This window comes from Drosophila guanche, unplaced genomic scaffold (genome assembly GCF_900245975.1).
Source record: "Drosophila guanche unplaced genomic scaffold, DGUA_6, whole genome shotgun sequence".
Classification (NCBI taxonomy): Eukaryota; Metazoa; Arthropoda; class Insecta; order Diptera; family Drosophilidae; genus Drosophila; species Drosophila guanche.
The window spans coordinates 997191-1019787 of record NW_022995744.1 but is presented as its reverse complement, the minus strand read 5'-3'; the positions used below and the strand labels follow the sequence as shown (position 1 = coordinate 1019787).

General features: G+C 42.2%; 1 protein-coding gene across 1 annotated transcript in view; it reads left to right on the top strand.

Moving 5' to 3' along the window:
• Positions 1-222: 222 nt before the first annotated feature.
• LOC117579929 (glypican-6) overlaps positions 223-22597 on the top strand; it is a 46806-nt gene continuing 24431 nt past the window's right edge. Inside the window, exon 1 of the mRNA XM_034266078.1 lies at positions 223-1080. Within this exon, the coding sequence (XP_034121969.1) occupies positions 591-1080 (490 nt within the window). The 5' untranslated portion in view covers positions 223-590. The remainder of the gene's footprint in view (positions 1081-22597) is intronic.

Sequence of the window (22597 nt, the reverse complement as noted above, 5' to 3'; positions counted from 1 at the left end):
TTAAAATCTGATGTGTATACACTCTAATAAAAAAGACTATAAAAAAAGCTAAAATGATTCTTGGATTCTAATTGTTAGAGTGCTTAAAGTCTTTGCAGGCAAGTAATGTTAATAGAAATTTTTCGGATATTTTTAAGAATTTCGGTATATTTTTGAGGGTCGAGCGGTATATATTATCTTTGATTTCGCGGTCACACTGCCCTAATATTCACAAAAACTCACAATTCACAAACAATTTTTTACCGCGAAACATGAAAAAACGGGGGAGCGTCGATTTTTTTTCTGAATTCAGAAAAATCCTTTGATGTAGTTGAAGAAAAGCATCCAAAGCGGCCCGAAAAAGTCCATTGATAATCTAAAAAATCATAAATAATAAAATCGAAATTTAAATAAAAGAAAGTGAGATGAGGTTTACTTCGATCGGGTTTTGATCAATTCTGTTGGTGTTGGTGTCAGCTATTTGTCGATAATCTGTTGCACTTTCGAGATTTGTTTGGGGTGGCACAAAAAAAAAAACACTCAACAACAGCGAGAAGGTCGCCGGTAAACATCAACAAAGTGAACGCGATGTATTAGTAGTGTGAGTGTTTATGTGCGCGTGTGGGGGTGTCAGCGTTTGCCCAAAAATATTTACCACTCAAACAACAGCAAACACCGGCAAAATATACCTATTTTTCGTTGTATTGGTTCTACTTTCGCTCTGCAATTTGCTTCCCGCCGCCCGGCACTTTTGTGATAAGCTTTTTCCGGGTTTAAAGCAAAAAAGCACCGACATGTATGCCCCCATGCAAAAAACAAAACAACAGCGGAATCACTGTTCGACCGGCGAAATAAGAACAGCAACAAATGCCCCCCATGTGATACTCAGCTGTCTCCTGCTCCTGTCCACCCACCCAGTGAGGGCCCAGGAGAGCATCGCACCTGTCTCACCTCAGGTGGCCGCTCTGGCAGCCCCGAGTCCCGCTGCCGGTGGCGCCCCTTCCATCCTCGATCAGTTCAGCCCCAACTGCAGCGCCGTGACGCACATCTTCCAGGGCAGAGGTATTGACGCCAATGAGATACCGCAAAAGCCCAGTAACGGTAAGTGTTTCGGAGCAGGTGCTTTCTTTATGGGAAAAGCGGAAACTGGAAAATACTGAATCGCGGTTATATTTTAGTTCATTTCTAATCAAAATATTTTTAAAAATGTACTCCTACTAGTTGCCCAACATTTCATAACATTGCTAAACCGCGAAAGATAAGAAAAGAAGCCCCGAAGACAGAAAAGAGCAAAGAACAAAGAGAATTTCGAATTGGGCGATCCCATGATTCATGTCGCGGCTGCAGCAGCCTTACTCCGCCTCTCTGCGGAGAAAATGAAATTCCACTCAAATCAACTCAAAAAAGATTCAACAGAGGGAGAGAAGACTCCAAATACCTTTACAGCCGGCGGCGATGAGCGATGAGAAAGAAGAGCAGAGCAGAACTCCCCGGTGGAGAGCGCTGTGTCCAGTCGGCGGGGCTGTTGGAACATGCGTGACTGCCCATTCCCCCACCCCTCTCCTTCACTCATCACAGCAAAGGGTTCCTGTTTCCAAGACCAGTCCAAGCAGAGCAGAAAAATCTCCAGAAATTCCTTTTCGATCGAAAAACAAGAATGAAAACCGGCTTAGGAAACCGAAACCTCCGGATACCCTTGGGAAACGACACGTGAATCGTAGATCAGTTTGATAACGTTACCGATCTTTCCTATTGGCCTTGATTTACGATCAATATCATTTCTATATTTAAAGTTATCTTCCATATCTTCTTTGCTAAATATGAAAGGGTATAATCATCGCAAGGGTCCAGAAATATTCCACACCTGGAAGGAAAAGGGCTCTTTATTTTTGGGAGTGCTAGATCAAGGAGGTTGTCACACCGCTTTTACAAGATGTTCTTGTTGCTCGAAGAAGATAAAGCCCATCAGGAGAGGCGGTGGTAGAGAATAGGGAGATCAAAGACATAATAATAAGAAGGATAACGCTCATATATTGAAAGGGCAGACTGCAAGCAAGATTTGGAGGAGCGGGTAAAAGCCAAAAAACCAACCAAATTCGTATAAATCTTTTCGAGTCGAAAATATTTTCATGAAATTTATTTTTCTTGAAAAAGTACTTTGTACTTTCTGTAAAAAATTCAGGCAGGTCAGAAATTTTGAGAAAATTGTACATATGGTTTTGGGGGCAAACATCTTCCGAAAGTGCATAGACTCATAACATGAGAGGTTTATTTCGACAGCACTATAAAATAACCTAAACATGAGAGCCTGGACCCAGCGGTAGTCAGGCGAAAGAATGAGTGTGCAAAAAAAATCGAATGGCTTTAACCATCTTTCTCTTATACTGTCTTGGTGAGACCTAGGCCTAGTATGAGAATGGACCCACTTTTAATGGTTTCGATCAGCCCGTGGCTTTTACTTAATTTGTATAAATCCTGAATTAATCACGCTTAATTCCAACGACTCTCGCTCTTTCGGTCTCCCGCTCTTGTGTGCACTTCTCTGATATTCTGTTTTTTTTTCGTTCCCTGCCCCACTCCCGCTTTCTATCCCATTCGCCTTGTTTGATTTGCGGCCAGGTAAACTGTTGCAGCCTCTGTCTCTCTCCCTCTTTCTGTCACTGTTTCACTCTGTCCGTTTACCTGAGTGTTTCTTTTGTTTATTTTTGGTTTTCAGCATTTCTTGATTTGTTTTATACCCTGTACTCGGAGGCTACTCAGTCTCATGGGTATATTGTATTAAATGTACATAAAGATATACACACCTACATACATATGTGCATACTATATTCTTGAAATATATTCCACGGCCACAACAAACAAAGAAGATCATAAAACCAGTTACATTGCTATAATTTTTGCAATCGGAATTTGGAATTGAAATTTTAAACTATTACGCCACGTTGTACATACATATGTACATGTAATATTTGTTTGAATCTTCCGCCTCGGATTCTTATTCGAGGGTATCTGTTAGCTGAAATGCTAGTATCCTCCTTTCTTACTTTTATCTTTTGGTCAAATGCATTGCGTTTTCGTTCACAATTTCATGGAAATGCATAGGGAAAGGCTCTGAAGTCGGAGGGGGAAAGCAGCGCTTCAGGTATAGAAGTGTAATAGTTTTTATGGGGAATGGTCAGTGTTCTCTTGCGTTCTTTTTTGTGTTGGCCTTTGATATTAATCAAGGTGTCATTGAAATCGTTTAAATTATGCAGCTTGAGATTTTTGATTTGCCTACGTACATAAATATGTACATATATACGTACATACATGTGTATGTAACTGTGTATGTATGGGCTCAGTGTAGGTATTCTTATGTGAACCTTGGATGTCTATCGCCCTCTCACTCTCTCCCTTTCTCATTCACAATATCAATAACTAATCCAGACTATCTCTACTCTTTTGCTCTTTTTACTCTTTCGCTTTTTTCTCCAAGCGCCCTGTGAGTCATAAATCTCACCATCGACAGAGGGCGCTGGCTGTTTTCTCCACCAAATGCTCTCAAATGCTTCTCTTCTCCTCACCTTATCCCCGTTCTTCTGATAAGCGCCTGCATTAAGATACAGTCCCTTCCGAATTGGACCCGATACCAGGCCTCAACTGTAAAGGTATGTAGGTTAGTTTTTCTTGTGAAGCTGTTTGCGTAGTAATTGGGGTGGGGGGCTAATAAAGCGATATTTCCATTTCCGATAAGTAAAATAAGCAATACGAACTTTTGCTTGAGCGCAGACTTATTGGGGCCGCTCTATTGCCTGAGGGAAGTTGTTTAACATACCTATATAAGTATATATTTAGTAAGCGTTTATAGTTTTTATTCAGAGGAATGTGAAACATTTCCCCACTTCTTTTGTTTTCTCTTGATGCATTCTCTGACTCTCACGGAACCGCGCAGAACGGAGCCGAACACCTTCCATGCAAGTGCAGCCACAACATCTGCCACTTAAACTCTTTATTAAATGTGCACTTCCTGTGGAATATCAAAAAGCTCTCTTCTCATCAAGTTTCCTTATCCTCATCTTCTTCCTATCCTACGCCCTCTCCGTCTACCTCAACAAAATCAGTGGTAGGCAGGTACTTAGCTGAAATTGTTTGCACAATTTAAAAAGTTTACAAAACATTAAATCGTTAGAAATAATATCAGCGCAAAAGATAGAGACGGAGCAAGAGCAATCTCGTTCTCACACGAGAAAGATTGAGCGTTCCCCTTGCTTTCTTGGCCTGTTCCTGCCTCTTTCTTTGCCAACAGAAACTTTGCAGTTGAACTTAAGCCAAATCCGGAGACTGTGACTGCGATTGCGGCTACTCCATTTTGTCGGCGGTGCTGGGCTTTTCTCAGAGGACCCAGAGAAGTGGTTGCTGTTACTGGAGAGGAAGTTGGCAGAGTGGCCAATTCAGTCCCGCATGACTATTAATTATTTTCCAGAACCGAAAACCTAATGGAAGATACTCGTACCTCTGCACCTCTTTCGGTATGCCTTTTTATACCCGGTACTCGAAGAGTAAATAGGGTATATTGTATTTGTGGGGAATAACGGTTGTATGTAACGCACAGAAGGAAACGTTTCCGACCCCATAAAGTATATATATTCTTGATCAGCATCAATATACGAGTCGATAGAGCCATGTCTGTCTGTCCGTCCGTCCGTCTGTCCGTCTTGTTTGTCGGCTAGTTCTCAGAGACTATAAGAGCTAGAGCCATCAAATTTTGGCTCCAGACTGCTGTATGCTCACACTGAAACCAGTGTATTTAAAAAAATGAGCCACGCCCCCTTCCGCCCCCGCAAAAGGGCGAAAACCTCCCAAATCTACAGTTTTGAAGATAAAGGAAAACTAAAAACGCCATTCCGTAGAGAATGGCCATATCTATCAGATCTATCAGATTAAGATCCGATTGGATCAATATTATAGCCACAATGAAGAAATTAATTTCCAGTGGCTCAACCCACCCTGTCCCGCAGCATTTGTTGTTCTTTTTACATTCTCTCATTCACACTCTGCTTCTGCTTTACTCGGCCCCTGCCTCTGCCCTCCCCCTGCCGATTCCTCTTCCGACTTTTAACCCACCCCGTCCCGCAGCTTTTATTTGTTTGTTTTTTTTTGTGTGCGGACGGTGATCTGCCTCGAGTCTGCAGTGTGTGGGTCTAGGGAAGGGCGGCGAGCTTACGGAGCGTGTTGGTGTGAGAAGTGTTGTAGATGTAGATGACAGATGAAGAAAAAATGAAAAATTTGACAAAACACCGCTAAGGTGCAGATGTAGTACTGAGTGCCGGGTATACATTTTATTGACAAAAGTTTAAGTAGTTTTGGATGATATCTCTAGATCTTAAGATCTATTAAATTAATCCTCATTAATTTATCTTTAATGAGCCATAAATTCCTAACCCAATTATTAAATCAGTTGATTTACTAAAAGATCTCAAGTATTTCGCCTACAAATTCTGGCTCTGGATCGGAGAGGTAGGAGGCCTGACAGGTCTTTGTAACACTCTGGAAGAACAGCGATCTGATCTTCTGAAAATCGCACAATTACCTAACATAAATGGGTAGAGTTACGAGTGTGGATTTCTGAAAAGGAACGATGGAGCTGTGACAACAAAAGTCAAAACGTCAGCAAAATTTCGAAGACTGAATCATGCTCATGAAAGAAAACATACAGAAATGTACAGGCGTACTCTTAGATCGAGCATGGTTCGATGGTAAGATGGATGGAGTAAGTAGGTAAGGGATAAAATGAATGAAAACGAAATTAGAATGCTGACCTCTGTCTCTCTCTCTCTCTCTCTGGACAAAAAATTAATTGCTGGTGTCGGCGAAGGATACCAAAAAAAGAGGCAGAACTCGAAACAATTTCCCAGACCCAGACGAAGACGCAGGAACATTCCCAGAGTCATTCCTAGGAGCCTCAGCGGGTCAAACTCGGGCACTTTATTGAGAGAAGATGCTTGTGTGGTCTTAACTCTGCCTCTTTCCCGCATCTCCTTCACTCTGTTTCTATCTCTGTCCCTCTGTCCGTCAACCAACTCCTCAAACAAGTTCTTGCGTGCATGCATTCCATTTTCCATTCCAATGCAACAGAGTCAGAGGAATGAATTTCATATATGGACAACGCTGGTGGAATGCCTTTTCGGGAGTCGAGCCGCGAGTAAAAGCGGACAAACAGTTTAAGCATTTTGTTGTTAGTTAATTTTGTGTGGTTTTAGGCTATGGCCATGGCTGCCCTAACCTAACACCTTCCTGGAAAGGATTTTCCACACATTCCAGAAGCAATCTGGACAGACTGTGCCTTTTCTCACGCTCCGCTTATGCTTTTTAGAGTAGTTTGTGTACATGCCGTAGATGGTAATTACATAAACCAAAGCACATGCACAACACTTAGCCACGCCTCCGAAACGGCAGCTCCAAATAACAATTACATTTAACATGTTTATTAATAAGCAACATAGCAACAAGGGTGGGAAACTGCTTGGGTTTTGGTTCCATTAGACCCCCACCCCACTCCAGAAAAGTAGAGAAGATAATGAAGTACTTGACCAGCCAGTGGGACGTAGATGAAGTTGTAGTGGAGGCTCCGCTCCATAAGAGCCTCGAGACCTGAGTCCCCTTCCCTCTACCTTGTTCAGTGCTTCTCCTCCTGCTTCCTGGCCCACTTTTGGAATCTCGCGCAAATGCATTAAATCGTGCAAACAAAAAGGTAAAACTCTGAGACCCTCAACAAAACATAGTTATAGTAGATGCCGACTCCACATAATAATAGTAAGCAAAATGCCCGAGAGGGGGAGTGGCATTGGGTCTGGCAGCATTTACATAGTGAGCATTTTATGGGTTAAGACTTCTCTCAGACTTCTCTTCCCTCCTACGGTTCGACTCGGGAAACTGCCACGCAAGAAAAAGTTAGCAACTGATTAAGAAGGCCAAAACGGTCTTAAAGAGGAGCGAAAAGATTTAAGAGGCAGATTTAAAGCTTTTTCACTTTGTATTGGATACACAAACAACAAGAAGGGACGTGTGAGACGCTTCTTACTAGTCCCAACTTTTATACTCGGTACTCAGTACTACATCTGAACCCTAGCGGTTTTTTGTAAAATTTTACATTTTTTCTTCAACTGTCATTTACATCTACAACACTTCTCACACCAGCACGCTCATTTAGCTCGCTGCCCTTCTCTATACCCACACACTGCAGAGTCACGGCAGAGGCAAAGGCCGCACACTGCGCGAAGCAGAGTGTGAATGAAAGAATGTGAAAGAATGCCTCTGCCGCGAGTCAGCAGTATGTGGGTCTAGGGAAGGGCGGCGAGCGTGTTGGTAGATGTAGATGACAGATGAAGAAAAAATTTAAAATTTCACAAAACACCGCTGAGGTGCAGATGCACTATTGTCCCAATGACCAGTTTTGGTGGCCAAAAGCTAATTTTTACAAGTTAAAACCAAGACTCGGTTTTTAACGCTCTGTATTAGAAAAAGAGTGACCAACAAAGTTGCGTACCAGAAATTTTCATAGATGGCGCCACTTTCGAAAAATCTGCTGTGAAACCTAGCAGTCATTATTGCACAGAGTGTGCAGGGAAAAAGTACCAATTGTATTGCTGTTTTAAATATCTCATAAATAGGAAAACACGATTAACTGATATAATTTTGTTATGCATTTTATTTAGTAGGCTTTTTACTACGTGTTCTGTAATATGAACGATATCTAGTGGTTGGCGTGTCTTTTACATCTAGATGTAGTCCTGAGTGCCGGGTATAAAAGTTGTGACGCGTAAGAAGCGTCTCACACGTCCCTTCTCGTTTTTAAAATACACTTGTAGCAGTGTGAGCATACAAAAGTCTGAATGCAAAATTTGGTGGCTCTAGATTTTATGGTCTCTGAGTACTAGGAGCTCATCAGGACGGACAGACAGACATGGCTCTATCGACTCGGCTATTGATGCTGATCAATAATGTATATACTTTATGGGGTCGGAAACATTTCCTTCTGTGCGTTACATACAACCGTTATTATCACAAAAACAATACACCCTATTTACACTTCGAGTACCGGGTATAAAAATATCAATAGCAGATCTGCGTATATTTTAAAGACTCCTCAGGATCCACAATTTTGAAAATAGATAAGAGAAAACTAAAAATCCCATTCCGTGGGGAAAGACCATATCTATCAGATCACCCATATAAGATCAGATTGTATCAGCGTTGCCCCAGGAGCTTTTTTTTATTTTTTGCACATTCTATCATTCTGCTTCGAGCTGTTTGCGGCTCTAGGGGTGGGGGACGAGCTAAAAGAGCGTGTTGGCGTGAGAAGTGATGATGTAATGAGGTACTACTGAGTACCGGGAATTTAAGCTATGACGCGTAAGAAGCGTTTTACAGGTCCCTTCTCGTTATTAATTCGTAGTACATATGTATCACTTTAAACATTACTACTACTCTCCCTACTACAGCGCTTGAGGCAAGCAAAAAAATGTGTGTGCCATAAAATCATATGGCATTGTCCATCTTACTTTCGTATTGTCTTTGGACTGATGGACAGACAGACATGGTTATCTCGACTGGCCTGTTGATGTTGATCAAGAATACAAATATGTATATACTTTTTGGGGTCGGAAACATACATCCCCTTTCGACCACAAATACAATATACCATATTTACTCTTCAAGTACAGGGTATAATAATTAGCTTTCCATTGAATGCATCCTTCCAGCATATTATGCCCCGTCTTCTGTAGTGGTCCGCATTAGCAATTTCGATTCAGTAACTCCCTCATCGTCATCCAGCAGGCTACAGCCACACAGATCAGCAGTCAAATCCTTGGGCCACTTTCCTCCAAGAACCTCCGCCCTCGGTTATTTTCATTGGTTGGCGAGCATGACGAATGCAAAATTGCTGGGACCTCACCATCACAGCGGAGACTCGTTCTGACTCTGTCCCGGACTTGCGGATGGGCTCTGCCCTGGGTACAAGCTGATTTAATTAGGTCACATGAAATATTTGTTAATTTGCGCCACCTACTTTGATATACTTTGCAGATAGCCAATGGATGATACGCTGTGGAATGTTTGCCTGTCTGGGCAACATCAAGATTCAAGATGTTCAAGTCTGTAATTAATGCAGAGCCTTTACGTGCGTGCCTTAAAGCTCATTTTCGAACGAAAACCTCTGGCCTGCAGGCCAAGACCTCAGGCGAAGGGTCGTTGGAACCCCGAGGACGAGTATCTTTCTTCTTCGTTTTGCAATTACAGTAAACTGCAATTACCTCGGCTGCTTCGGATTCAATTTCCCACATTTCGTTAAGGGTTCCATTTCCATGCAAATATCCGCCTAACCTTTCCCATTTGTTGTGCGCTCTCCTAATCCTTCGGAAAATAATGCTTTTCAATTAGTTTTGGTCCAGTTTCTGTTTTGTTGCTATTGCTGTGGCGGATTCTGTTTGTTCTGGCTCAAGTGCTCAAGTGGAGATAAATGTGCAGTTCAGAGATTGCTCAAGCAGATCCCAAAAAAGGTTTCATAATCTCCTGTCCCTAGTCTCTCCCTTCTGCTTAACAGAAACCCGCACAATCATTCCATTAGATCTGTTGACAATATTATTATACAAACACATTATATGCTCATTAAAAAAAATACAAAAGAAAATGAATTCACGTGTGTAACATATTTTACAATGAACGAAGCTTATACGAGCTGTTTAGAGGTAATAAATTTGTGGGTTTTCTTGACCGAAAGCTACCGGAAACCTGTTAGCTCTCTGTCCCTCTCCATTAGCTGCTGATAGTAAAGTTAAAACTAATTTCAACAGAGGCCGGGCCAAAATTAAACAATTCAAACAAATAATACTGCAAATCGAAAGACAAATGCGTAGAAGTCGATAAATTTGAAAGACAACAACCTACGCTTTGAAATACCGTCCAAGCCAGGCGTTTGCGTTGGCATTATAACCAGATATTTTACTAATGCCTTGGAATGATGATGCTGCTCTCTAAACGAGTTTCGGTAAAAGAAGAAGATCGCTCGCCCACGCACTTCAGCGAGGAGATGCGGAAGTTCAGAGGAGGGTTTGCAGAAAGATATATGTATCTTTGAAATGGTTATGCGGTAGCTACCAGGAGAAACTATTGATGATTATCCTGAAGATCGAGAGTATGTCAATAATAAACTGGGTCTCTCTGCCATGTTGGATAACAAGGAATACTATAAGAGAGAGTGACACAAACGAAAGACAAATAAAGACGTTTCCGGCATCAGAGCGAAAATATAGACAGAGAGATACAGCGAGAGAGAGAGAGGGGAAAAAGGGAAATGTTGCTGACAAATAATAGTTTAATATTACAGAACAAATATCCATACAGAGCCCGAGGGAAAATGTACTCATTGTCTTATTGACTTTGGTCGAAGTCGCGAGCAGTCTATATCTTTTACCCGGGTAAAAGGGTATATTGTATTTGTGGTGATAAGTTGATGTACATATATATGTACATATGTATGCAACGCCCGAAAGGAAACCTTTCCCCACAAAGTGCATTACAGCTTTATTTTTCCGCTTCGAACCAAACCGATTTTTATACCCGGTACTCGAAGAGGGTATATTGTATTTGTGCGAATTTGTTGTATGTAACGCAAAGAAGGAAACGTTTCCTATCCCATAAAGTATATATATTCTTGATCAGCATCAATAGACGAGTCGATAGAGTCTGTCTGTCCGTCTTGTTTGTCGGCTAGTTCTCAGAGACTATAGCATATATTGCATCCAGACTGCTATATGCTCACACTGAAACCAGTGTATTTCAAAAATTAGCCCCGCCCCTTTCCGCCCGCGCAAAAGGGTTTAGCCACTGCAAATTTATCTATTCATTCTGACTATAATATTGATCCAATCAGACCCCAATTCGGGGATCTGATAGATATGGTCCTTCCCTACCGAATTGGTCTCTGAGATCCAGGCGCTCATATAGACGGACGGACAAACGGGCGGACGGAAGGACAGACAGAATGGCTATATCAACTTGGTATTGATTCTGTTCACCAATATAAAGATATGTTCACCAATATACTTTGTGTGGTCGGAAACGTTTCCTTTTCTGCGTTACAAACATACATCCACTTTGTGCACAAATCCAATATACGGTATTTACTCTTCGAGTACCGGGTATAAATAGCATAGAGCACACTAGGATCCTTACAATGGATTGGATCCGAAACATGTAAAACATGAAACCTATGTTTAAATTTGAGTTTCGCCATTCCAGTCTATTCAAAAAGGTAATACTTGTTTAACTTAAAGGATTAGAAGTGTCTAATAAAAAGAATTGAAAGTGGTGAGGTGCGGCACTACTATTATTATGAACACAGCTGTATAATCCTGATAAGCATCAAGAGTCTATATCTGTCTGTCCGTCTTGTTTAACGCTTCGTTATCACAGGCTTTAAGAGCTAGAGTCACCAAAGTTTGTGTGGACACTCATTTGATATCACACTGAATTAAGTTTGTATCGCTAAGACCCCTTTCGCCTCCCGCAAAGGTCGAAAATCTGCTGTATCCACAACTTTGAAGAAAATAAAACTAAAATTGCCATCCCGGAGGGAATGACCATATCTATCAGATCACCGAATGGGGATTAGATTATATCATTATCACGAGCTAACAGATCGTGTTGGCGTGAGAAGTGATGTAGATGACAGATGTAGGAAAAACGTAAAATGTAAAATGTTAAATTTGAAAAAAACCGCTGCTAAAAACCGACTAATAAGTACCGGGGATAAAAGTTGTGACGCGTACGAAGCGTCTCACAAACGTTTTTACTCCTTTATCGTCTATTTGTTTTGGCTGTTTTCTGGGCTACAGTTGCAACATTTTGAAATCGAATGAAAGACCAGAGTCGGAAAGAGATACGCAGAAAAAGGGCGGAGTGGCAAGGGAAGCGTCAGAGAGATAAAAAAATCTCTTCTTTCACCTCGACTCCGATTCTTCTTTTTTGTAGTTTTGCCGACGGATGTCTGCTCACGTGTGTCCGTGTATTCTGTCCGGCGGCAGTCCTCCGCAGTCTGTTCGCCGTCCTCCAGGGGTTACCTGTTTCACAGTTGAGTAGCCTTCCTTCCTTCCCTAGTGTTGGATTCTTTATGGCCATCGACATTTCCACAGCCAGCTTCGAGTCAGAGACAGAAAGATATACAGAAACAGAGCCATATCTTTTGTCGGCATCATCCATCGCTGTAACTTACTTCTATTAATTTTTTTCTTGTAAATTGTGCAAAAAGAATCAACAGGATACAGCAGGATGTCTCCTTAGGATAAGTAACTAGGAACTGGGTCAACTAGCAAGTAGGGAATTTAGGAAAGACTCCGTCCACAGGAGTTTACAAGGATTATACCATACGTACATACATACATACATACATACATACATATGTATAGGTATTGTATACATATGCATATACATATGTACATACATACAGTAAGACCACATATTATTCGTACACCGTCATCACCCAAGTTTGAACCCCTATAAGTTGGCGTACGGTCAACGTAAACAGAAAAAGTTAATTTTGTATCGAAGATCAACATATCTACTACATGCTTATGAAAATTTTTTTTAATTTTCTTCTATGGTATCCTTATAACAATTACCTTAAGCAACAAAATTTGATGTTAGTATTACTAGAATATAAAAAAAATATGTTTAACGCCAATTCTGTGAGCATATTGTTGATTAGAAAATTTAGAAATATAAAATACCGAAAAGTGCATAAATGAGTACATGCGAGTTTTTTTAGTTTTTTATTTTTCACTGCTTAAAAGCTTCACATTTGTATTTTTCTGGGATTGACTATTTGTTAAGGATAAGTGATTGATACCTACAAAAAAATTGTTAACGTTTGCATTATGCGTTTAGAAGTTATGGGCGACGAAAGGCAGGTATTGTGAACATGTACTCATCATTGCTACCCACTGTATGTAATATACCCCCCAACCCTTCCGAATCTACTTAAATCTCTCTTTGGATCGCTTTGTTTTTTTTTTTTTGCAATTCTAGCAGCGAAATTGCGTTGAATAAAATACTGAACGAAAATGAATGAAAACAATTCGGAAATATGTACATACGTATGTAAATACATACATATATTTTTAAGTAAACTGCTTACGCGCTCACGAGGCAACTATAGAATAAAAAGAGAGAGAGAGAGAGGAAGAGAGAGAGATAAAGATATCGCCTGAATGTCCGTTGAAGCTCACCCAAGACGAGACCGAGACATGGTCGAGGCGTCCGAAAGGAACTCAACCTGAATTTTTATTTCATTAAAACCGTTATGGGAAGCGTGTTTCACTGCCATTACGGGATTTGGAAAGGAGGGGAGAACGGAGAACGAAACATTACACTGTAATGATTTGGGCTCCTCTTTGGTTTCTCAATCTTTCAGTGCTTCTGTCGGCATCTTTAAGATTTCTTTTGCGCCTTGGATATTGCTTAAATGCTGGCTGTGGCTGCGGTTGTGGCCTCGTTTCTCTTTGGGGCTTCAATTATCCAAGATTGAGATTTTTTGGCTGCATTTTTGCGACGCATAAAATGTTTTTGATGTTAAATTTAAAATCTGTCTCTGAAGGTTTTCTGATGAAAGTTTTCCGCTTAGCTGGGGAAGCCAGCTAGTCTAAGCCAGGGCTCGTCACAGCCCTATCTATTGTGCATAGGAGTATAACGGCGCCTTCTTCATGCGTCTTCGCACACAAACGCAAAACCGGCGAGTTCATTGTTGCTTTGTTTATCCTAGTTCCTTCCCTAATGGACTCTCCCTCGCCATTGATATGTGAAGAGTGCAACATTTTCTTGCTGATGAAGGGACTATTCCTTCGGCCACTGTTCCGCAAGTGAGATGTTACAAACGATTGACTCCACTTCGAATCTAAGAGATATTCTAGCTGAAGGAAAAACCTTAAAAAACTTCAAATTTCAACTCTAGCTGGGCTCTTGGTCCATCTGCGTTTAGAGTCCTGGCTTTGCCCACGACGGACTTCGATGCAGCGCGATCGCGTCAAGACTCAGAAACCCAAGATACGCGGAAAACCCATATAATCGTACACAGACATGAGACCGCCCGACCCGCAGAGAGTTGTAACTCCCATGTGTGTCTGCTGATATCTACACCTTTACCTTTACCAAGAAACAACAACAGCAGCAGCAAAAATTACAGCAGTCACCACCTTTTCTGGTTTACACTCCTCATTCCTCATTTTTGAGTTCTCCAGTTCTCAAGGGCGTCGGTGCCTTGTGAACCTGCTTATGACTTGGGATGCCATAAAAACTACCTAAGCAGCCAAAAAGACAGGAAAACCAAAAGAGTTAGAAAGGGAGCGGAGAGGAGAGATCCCTTCTCCATGCATATGTATACATATATATGTATGTACACATGGACATGTACATATGTATAGGAGGTGGGGGAGTCGGACCTGTTGCTTACTGCCTTATGACTGGGAAGTTATTAAACAAAGCGTCAATTGACTGCCGCCGGCTGACTCCTTGAAATTTTGCTTCTGTGCTTCTCCGATTTCGGGCTTTGGCGTTTTGGCACTTGGAAATGTACATTCATGTACATTACATTAATTACCTTATTGGCTTCCGTCTTACTCTCTGTGAAACCCGTCCAATGCAGCCGCAACAATAAAGTGCATGTTTAAACATCAATTTAACTGGGAATATGAGATTAACAAATCATTTTAATTCAAAGTCTAAAGAACAGTACATGCCATACAATTAAATGTAAAATAAGTGGTAACTGCCCATGAAAGCATTGCATGATCCCCCACACTTAAATTTTCAAATGTTAATAAATAAAATTGTCATTTGCTTTCTTTACAGGTAAGTTCCGAAACTTAAGCCCTCCTAGCTCTGGGGAATTACGCGTAAGTCTGCCATTTCCTGTAACCTAACAGTCGCAAATGGGTGGAAATACTCAGCACTCGCGGCTCCGTTTCAACCTTAACACTGTCGGCGTCTGCAAATTAATAATAATGAAGCCCAAATTACACAATGACACGCACTTGATGATGTCTGGTCCCGGTCGCAGTCTCGTCCCCACTTGTGCTCTCGGCTATCAATTAAGCACATCTTTCAATCAACTGAGAGACACTCGACTCGACTTGATTTTTGTATGTACATATACGTACAACGCATTTGAGCTAATAACACTACCCGACACGATTTTCCCTCAAGAACCCAAACCAACTTTTTATACCCGGTATAAATGTACTGTATTTGTGCTCGAAAGGATGTATGGATGTATGTAACGCAGAGAAGGAAACGTTTCCGACCCCATAAAGTATATATATTCTTAATCAGCATCAATAGCCGAGTCTATGTCTGTCTGTCTGTACGTCTCTCCGTCCGTCTTGTTGAGCGCCTGGACCTCAGAGACTATAAAAGCTAAAGCCACCAAATTTTGCATTCAGACTTCTGTATGTTTACACTGTTACAAGTGTATTTCAAAAACAATTATGAGCCCCGCCCCCTTAGAAAACTAAAAACGCCATTCAGTAGGGAAGGACAATATCTACCAGATCACCAAAATTTGTATTATATTCCCCCATTCCCTCTGCTTCGTGTAGTGTGTGGTTCTAGGGAAGGGGGGCGAGCTAAAGGAGTGTTTTGCGTGAGAATTGTTGTAAATGTAGATGACAGATCTACATTATAGATAGATCCGCTAAGGTACAGACTTAGTACTGAGTACCGGGTATAAAAGTTGTGACACGTAAGAAGCGTCTCACACGTCCCTTCTCGTTTTTTTCGAATGTTGTCGGTACACTTTCAGGAAAGTCCAAATAAATTTCTGTATTATATTTGCATTTATAGCACTCGGAGTCGAATTCCATTTTAACCAATTTCAATGCTAATTTGTCATCTGCCATGAAGCGTGGCACAGGCAGTCGAATCCACACCGTCGCCCCAAGTCCCTCCTCGTCTTCCTCATTAAGAAATTATGCAATAAAGGGGATCTGTCGCAAAAGCTACCGATGTGCCAATAAAACTTGCCCTCCCTCCTCCTCCTCTGGAATCCCGTTCCAAGCAGTTCCCTGTTCCCACTGTGTTCCCAGTGTTCCCCCATTTTTCTCCCTGCAACTCGCACTTAATTAAGAACTTCATTTAGCACCTTTGACTGGAATGCTGGCCCAGAACCAAGCAGCCGCAGCCCCAGCTCAGTTCCTCGCAGGAGCCGGTTTTTCGGGCTCCATCCTCAGGAATTTAATCGCGATTTGCATATCGCCCTGTACGGCCTTCTGCGTTCCTTGGGTCTGAATCAATATTTTGCTTTCTCACGCTATGTTCGGATGCGATGCAAGTCCAAGTTCAGAGAAGTTGAGTAAGAATACTCGAATTCTGGAATGCAGAGCACACATTTGGCAACTACTCTGCCTGATTGCATTCGCTGCCATTCGGCATACCAAGCTTCCGTCTAAGTCTAAGCCTTAGTCTCGTCTCTAGTCTTCGTCTTCAGGTTTAAATGGTATCACATGTCGACGTCGCGACGTTGCTTTTTCTACTCAAGTGAATTTGCATAGCTACCTATATGGCTATGCCTATGACTATGGCTATGCATCTGCCTATGCCTAGGCCTATGCCATTGATGCTCTCACCTCGGTATGCCGAATTTTTCAAATAGTTTTAATCCTTTGCCAGGCCTGGAGGGCTACCCATGACAACGAGGCTTTTTTGTAGAGCAGACCTATTGAAATATTGTGTGTGGTACTTTTGGCATCTACATATCTACAGAAGATATCAGGTATAATTTTAGTAGGGTATTCCAGCTTCTCTTACTTGCCTTCTCTCTTTTTTCTTTCACCCTCCACTTTCTTTGCTGCTTCCTGCTTGCCCCTCTGGCTGTATTTGATGATAAATAGGCGCAAAGGTAAAAAGCCAAAACGTGAATGCGAATTTCGTAAGTCTGGACTCATGTTCAAGAGGTAAATACTCTTAGAAGGGAAGGATGGTGAGCGGCAGGTGAGGCAGGCAGAAGCAGTAGCAGTGCTGTGTTGGTTTTTTTCATTTCAAGTGCAAGCCATACCAAAATGGAGGCGAAAAAGGCAGTCGAGGTTGAGTGCCTCCTGTGCTTTGGCTTTGACTCCTTTCTGTGCTGCTCCTGCTGATGCTTCTTATGCTGCTTCTGCTGCCTCTTTGGGCCCGTTCAGCTTCCTCTTCGGTGGCTGCCGTTGGATGTTTTTGCTTTATGCGCTGGCATGTTTGTTTGTCAACCTACACCAACAACACACTTCTTTACAGAAGCAGCAGCTGTTGCCAGAAAAACATTTTCTATTCAAAGGGGTTATGCCCGCAGGAAGGATTGGCCAGGGGGGGTTCAGTCAGTCAGTAGGCGCAGGCGCAGGCGCTGGACACATGGCAATATTTCATTACCCACAGTCTGTCGTTTTCGAAGTCGGGGCTGCCTGTTCGCTGCGATGTTTCCTACTCATTTTGTGCCACCATTTGAGGCATTCTTCGAGGAGCACCCGTTCAAGCCGCCCCTCCATCTCGCTTATCTAGCCAAAAATATGCAACAACGCTTACGCACATGTAAACGGGGAACCTGGAGACCAGGCACTGTGGGATAGTATGGTCAGGGTCCCCCGTTGTCATGGCCACGACGTAGTCATTGTGGAAATAATTTTTATAAATGGGAAAATATAATCGAATGCTATAAAAGATGCTAGATATTATGATGAATACAAAGTTAAAACAAAAAAGAGAATGGAGGTACAGATCCTATTTTAATTACATGAATCTAGGATCAGCGCTCTTCAGTGTGGTTGCTTCCGCCGCACAGGAAAGTCCTTCGCCTGCACCTGCTACAGGGGTTGGTGGTCGCTGATGTTGCTGCATCGTCTCATCATCTCCGTGTTTCGTCTCCATCGCTATGCCACACAGTGCCACACCCCGTATGATGGCATAACTTTTTGCCACTTGCGAATAATTTCCATAGCAGGCAGAGACAATAAAAACGAAGCGAGACATTCGAGAGACAGGGTCGGGCAGATGCAAAGCTCCCTTCTCCCCTTCTGTGGCAGCCGACAGGTGCCTTTCCCCTCCCCGCTTTTACGCGCATCTGCAAATTAAAAACGCATTTTATTTGATGTGTGTGGCAGCATCAACGGAGCAGTGGCAGTGGCAGATGCAGATGCAAGGCTTGGCTTTGACAATGGGCCAGAGACAACACTACCGCGTACGGAGACACCTACAGAGTTACAGGCAGACATAGGCAGCAGCTACACTGTGAAACAAAGTTGTGCTCCCAACCCAAGCAAAATCTATTGCAAAGTCGTGAACTTTTTAGTCCGAGAGAACTCAGTGTACCTCTCCTGTGTGAAGAGGTTTAATTGTTAGGTTGTGTGTATGATACACGACACAACACTCGGCGACAATGGAGATGCAAGGAGCATGAGCAGCTGGAACAGGGGAACGCCTGTTGAAATCAAAGCTTTGTGGTGCCGACATGATGTGTGGATGATGATGACAGGTAGCCGAGTGTTTAATTTATGTCTTTTTAAGCACTTTGCCCAGCCGCCTATTCTGCATAAAAACAGAGAGCCGTAGAGAGAGAGAGACACAGAAAGACGCAGATAATATATATAATTGTTGAAGTTGCATCTGTCTGGGTCTGTCTTGTTGATAAGGAAACACTGGAAAAACTTTGCCAGCGAGTGGGTATTTTTCTATTAGTCAGATATGGCGCAATCCCATCCTACAGACTTGTGGCGGCAGTCACATGGCTAGACGTACAGAAATCTACATTCATATGTAAGTATGTATGTACTTTTAGACATTTTGGAGGTAGAAATCAAAATGGAAAACCTTTTCCATTTCGTCCTTTGCGCACAGAATTCTTGCCTCAATCAAAGACACATTAATTATCTTTTACCCTAAAGAACAAACCCTAAAAGCATTCCGTTCCATTCCTATTCCAAAATGTAGAAATATTAATTTGTGCTTTAGTTTCCGCTGAATATTCGAGGTACCCCATAGCCCATGGATTATTAGGGCTAACCATGCGATCGTCCTAATGGAAAATCATTTCTGTGCCCCCCACACATGTATTTATGCACGAGTGTATCCAGGGTTCTCTACGAATCTATTGTCAGCTGCAAAATTGGTGTTTGGTTACCAGGAAAGGGCGGGGCTGCGGCCATAACAAAGGGCCTCATGGGGATAATGCGTAACGCAGGATACATATTAGGAGCTGAAGAGAGGGTGGGGTTGGTAAGTAAGCGATGAAAACTCTTATTTCGAGCACACGGACACACGCACACACATTTCCTTTGGGAAAGTACCCATCATTACATCGAAACGAATCAGGCCCTAAAAGGGAACAGATAGGAGCCAGGCAACACTATTCCAACTGCTGGACTTCTGGGTGCCTTCTGACTGACAGCTGAGTCCAGAAAAATGTGTCAATTTGCAGCAATCTAATCTCTGTGTGCGGTCCGCCGTTGGACCCTCTCTCTTGCATCAAAATTCCATTGAATTACGAGCATTCATTCTCAGTTCGTATGCGTTTCTCATTTAATCAATTATTATACGGGTATATGTTATATTATGGCGTTATCTTATGGCATTCTGTTTGTACAAATCGATCACAGAACGAAAGTGACACAGAAGTCGTATTGAAGTTTGGTGGGATGGGGTCTGCTTCACATTAAAAATCCTCAATTAGTTGTATTATATACACATAAATCAGTCAAAATCACACACACATTCTGCCTTTCTTCTACAAGTAGTATTTTGATTTGGGTTAAAGATTTCTTGCCAATGAGAATGGCAGGGGATTGATAACCAACAAGGCTTTAAAGCGCCTAGGCACAAAAGGGGATGGGGAGAATAAGATGACGCGCCAAAAGTATCTCTAAAAGTAAAATTTCCATGAAAAACATGGATCGTATGTAAGTGCAAAAAAATGTACGCCTGTCTTGGATATATATATAAGTTGAAAGCGATGACAGCCCCGATACGTATTAATGTATAAATGCTATATCTCGTGGGATCGCCTTGAGAGTGTGCGAGATTTCATGTTAGTAGCACCAAACGGTATTCGATTTGTTTATTTGTTCAGGGCAGAGATTGCCCTGAAACTATCGATGATATGTATGGAATGTGCTAATGAATAAATTACCTGTCCGAGGGAAATGTACGACCCAACTCTTGGGATTGCCTCTCATTGCTACTTTGCGCTCATCATCTTTGGGACAGCGGAGCCCACAAATATGATTTAATTTTTTAATTGTCGAGATAAAAACGTTCTCGCCTCTTCCCTTCTCTCCACCTCAAGAGGGGATCGCAGAGGAATGTGTTAATGGCCTTAATCGGATCTCATAGATCAAAGTTGCAGAGTCATATCCTAAAGCGTCTCCCCCCGCACTTCACACCGCATCATTGTATCACTGGAGCACGAGTAGGTGTAGAGGAGCTTGGCTACAACTCAATTTTGGGTTCCCATCTGTCCTTTTCTCTGTTACAACTATCATCCAATCACGTCCGGTACTTTCTTCTAATTCTGATTTGGACTCCGCTTCGGGGTAGGTAGTAGATAGCCTGCAGACTCGACCTGTTCTTAATGGCTTTTCAATTCAGACATTAAATTGATGCTCTTTACCTTGTTTGTTTGTTTATTAGGTGTATTGGGAGTTGGGTTCTGGGAGTGAAAATGCTGAGTCGTGAGAGAGTGGAGAATGACTTATGAGAATGTGAGGACGGAGATGGATAGAAATGTATATTCGGGAACCTCTGGAATCTCGGTTTAATTACGCTGGAAACATCAGTGTCCTTCGCATATTTCAGGCTATTAAAATCCCAGACATCACACAGGGCACAGACAATACTAAGCTAATTAACTGGTTACCAAGTAGAGGAGCAAGACAAACACACACACACAGGAACCGGCATGCTGATGGCAATCTACAGCCCCCACATGAAAATCCAGCACCGCCCTAAATGCTGTCATAATTGCGGCCCCAAGAGCCGGCTAGGCTGGTCCCTGCCAACTCCTTAGATCATGTTATAGTACCACCACGTGCAAACGTCAATTAATTAAATACAAGATACCAAAAGCGTTGTAAACGCCCAGAAACGCCGATCCTGCGCTCCCTAGACATGCAAGAACCAGCCAGTAGACAGGGAATCATTCTGGAGTTAAGAAACGATTCTTAAATTCTGAATATTCATCTGCCTGGTGACTGGCGATCGGCTGAGCGCTGACTGGGACTCTGGAATGTGCTCGGGCCAGAATACGTTCAGTTCTGTTCTCTCGGTTATTTTTGTCTAGAACGAGTTTTCGTTGAATACCGCTACCCGTGGCGACTGGTGCTGCATGCTGAGAGTCGCCTGTTGCGCGTTGCAGTGGCAACTTCCTGTGTCCACTCTAGCAAAAGAGTCGAGGCAGCCGTAGGAGGAATTGTCATTCGCGGAAATTTAATCAAAGTGCTTGGGATCCAGAGGAGTGGCCCCTAACCATTCACCAGTGTGCCACTGGCCATTCGCCAACAATTGAAACTTGAAAACTTTTCATTTATTTGCTCACTCAATTAGTGGGAGAAGAGCAAGAGCCCTGTCCAGATGAGCCAGATCATCTAGTTTTCTTTGTTGCCTCAGATTCCTTGTTTATTTGGACGATCTATCTCTCACTTTCTCTCCATCTCTCTCTTTCTCTCCCCAAATGCAAAGGGGAAGGCAAAATCTCCGTCAAGTGGAGGCTGGCCTTCTGTTTAAGCTCTTTGCATTCCTTTGATTTCCAATCGAAATTGTAACTTATTTTCCTCCCTGGATAACGCCCCCTTCTGTTGTAGGACGAATGCGTATCTATTGATTGTTTGATTCCATATGAAGCTAATCGTGTTTATTATTACATTCTCGATGTCTCTTAATTGCCTAGATTCTAGATTCTTAATGAATTTTAAATAATTTTCGGTTCTGTTCTCCACTCTATGCAAATTAATTTGTCTGCGTTTTTTTGAATTGCTCAGATTGGTTCCTATTGCATCATTCGATATCGGGAGATTGTACATATGTACATAGGGACGTATATATTCATCCATATTTGAATGTTCGATTTTTGGTCTGATTCTCCATAGAGATATTTGGATACATTACTAAAGGAATTAAATAAACACAAAGGAAGCTCCAAAAACCTTTTCTTGCATTCCATTTATACATTTTGTATAAATATATTCCTGAACAGCATTTTAAACAGTTTCAGAGATCTCGGAAACTGCACGCTGGGCAGTTTTCCAGGGCTATTTTACGCCAAGCGCGTGTTCTCTCTTTTACCTAGTGTGGCCCTAGCAGTTCATCGATACACACAGACTTCTTTTTACTTCGGGTTTCTTCAGTAGAAATTCCCAAAGTTCCATTCAAAAGTAGCTTAGTATCTTTGGCATACATATATTCATTTCTTACCCCCATCCAGCGCATGAATCTCTCCACTCCACTCTACGCGACTCGATATTTTTTAGTGCAAAACCATTCAATTCCGATCAATTGCCATTGATTGATTTAAACCACACCAAGTGGATGGAAAAGGAGCTGTCTTCTTGAAACTGTTGAGGTGTCTGGGGTC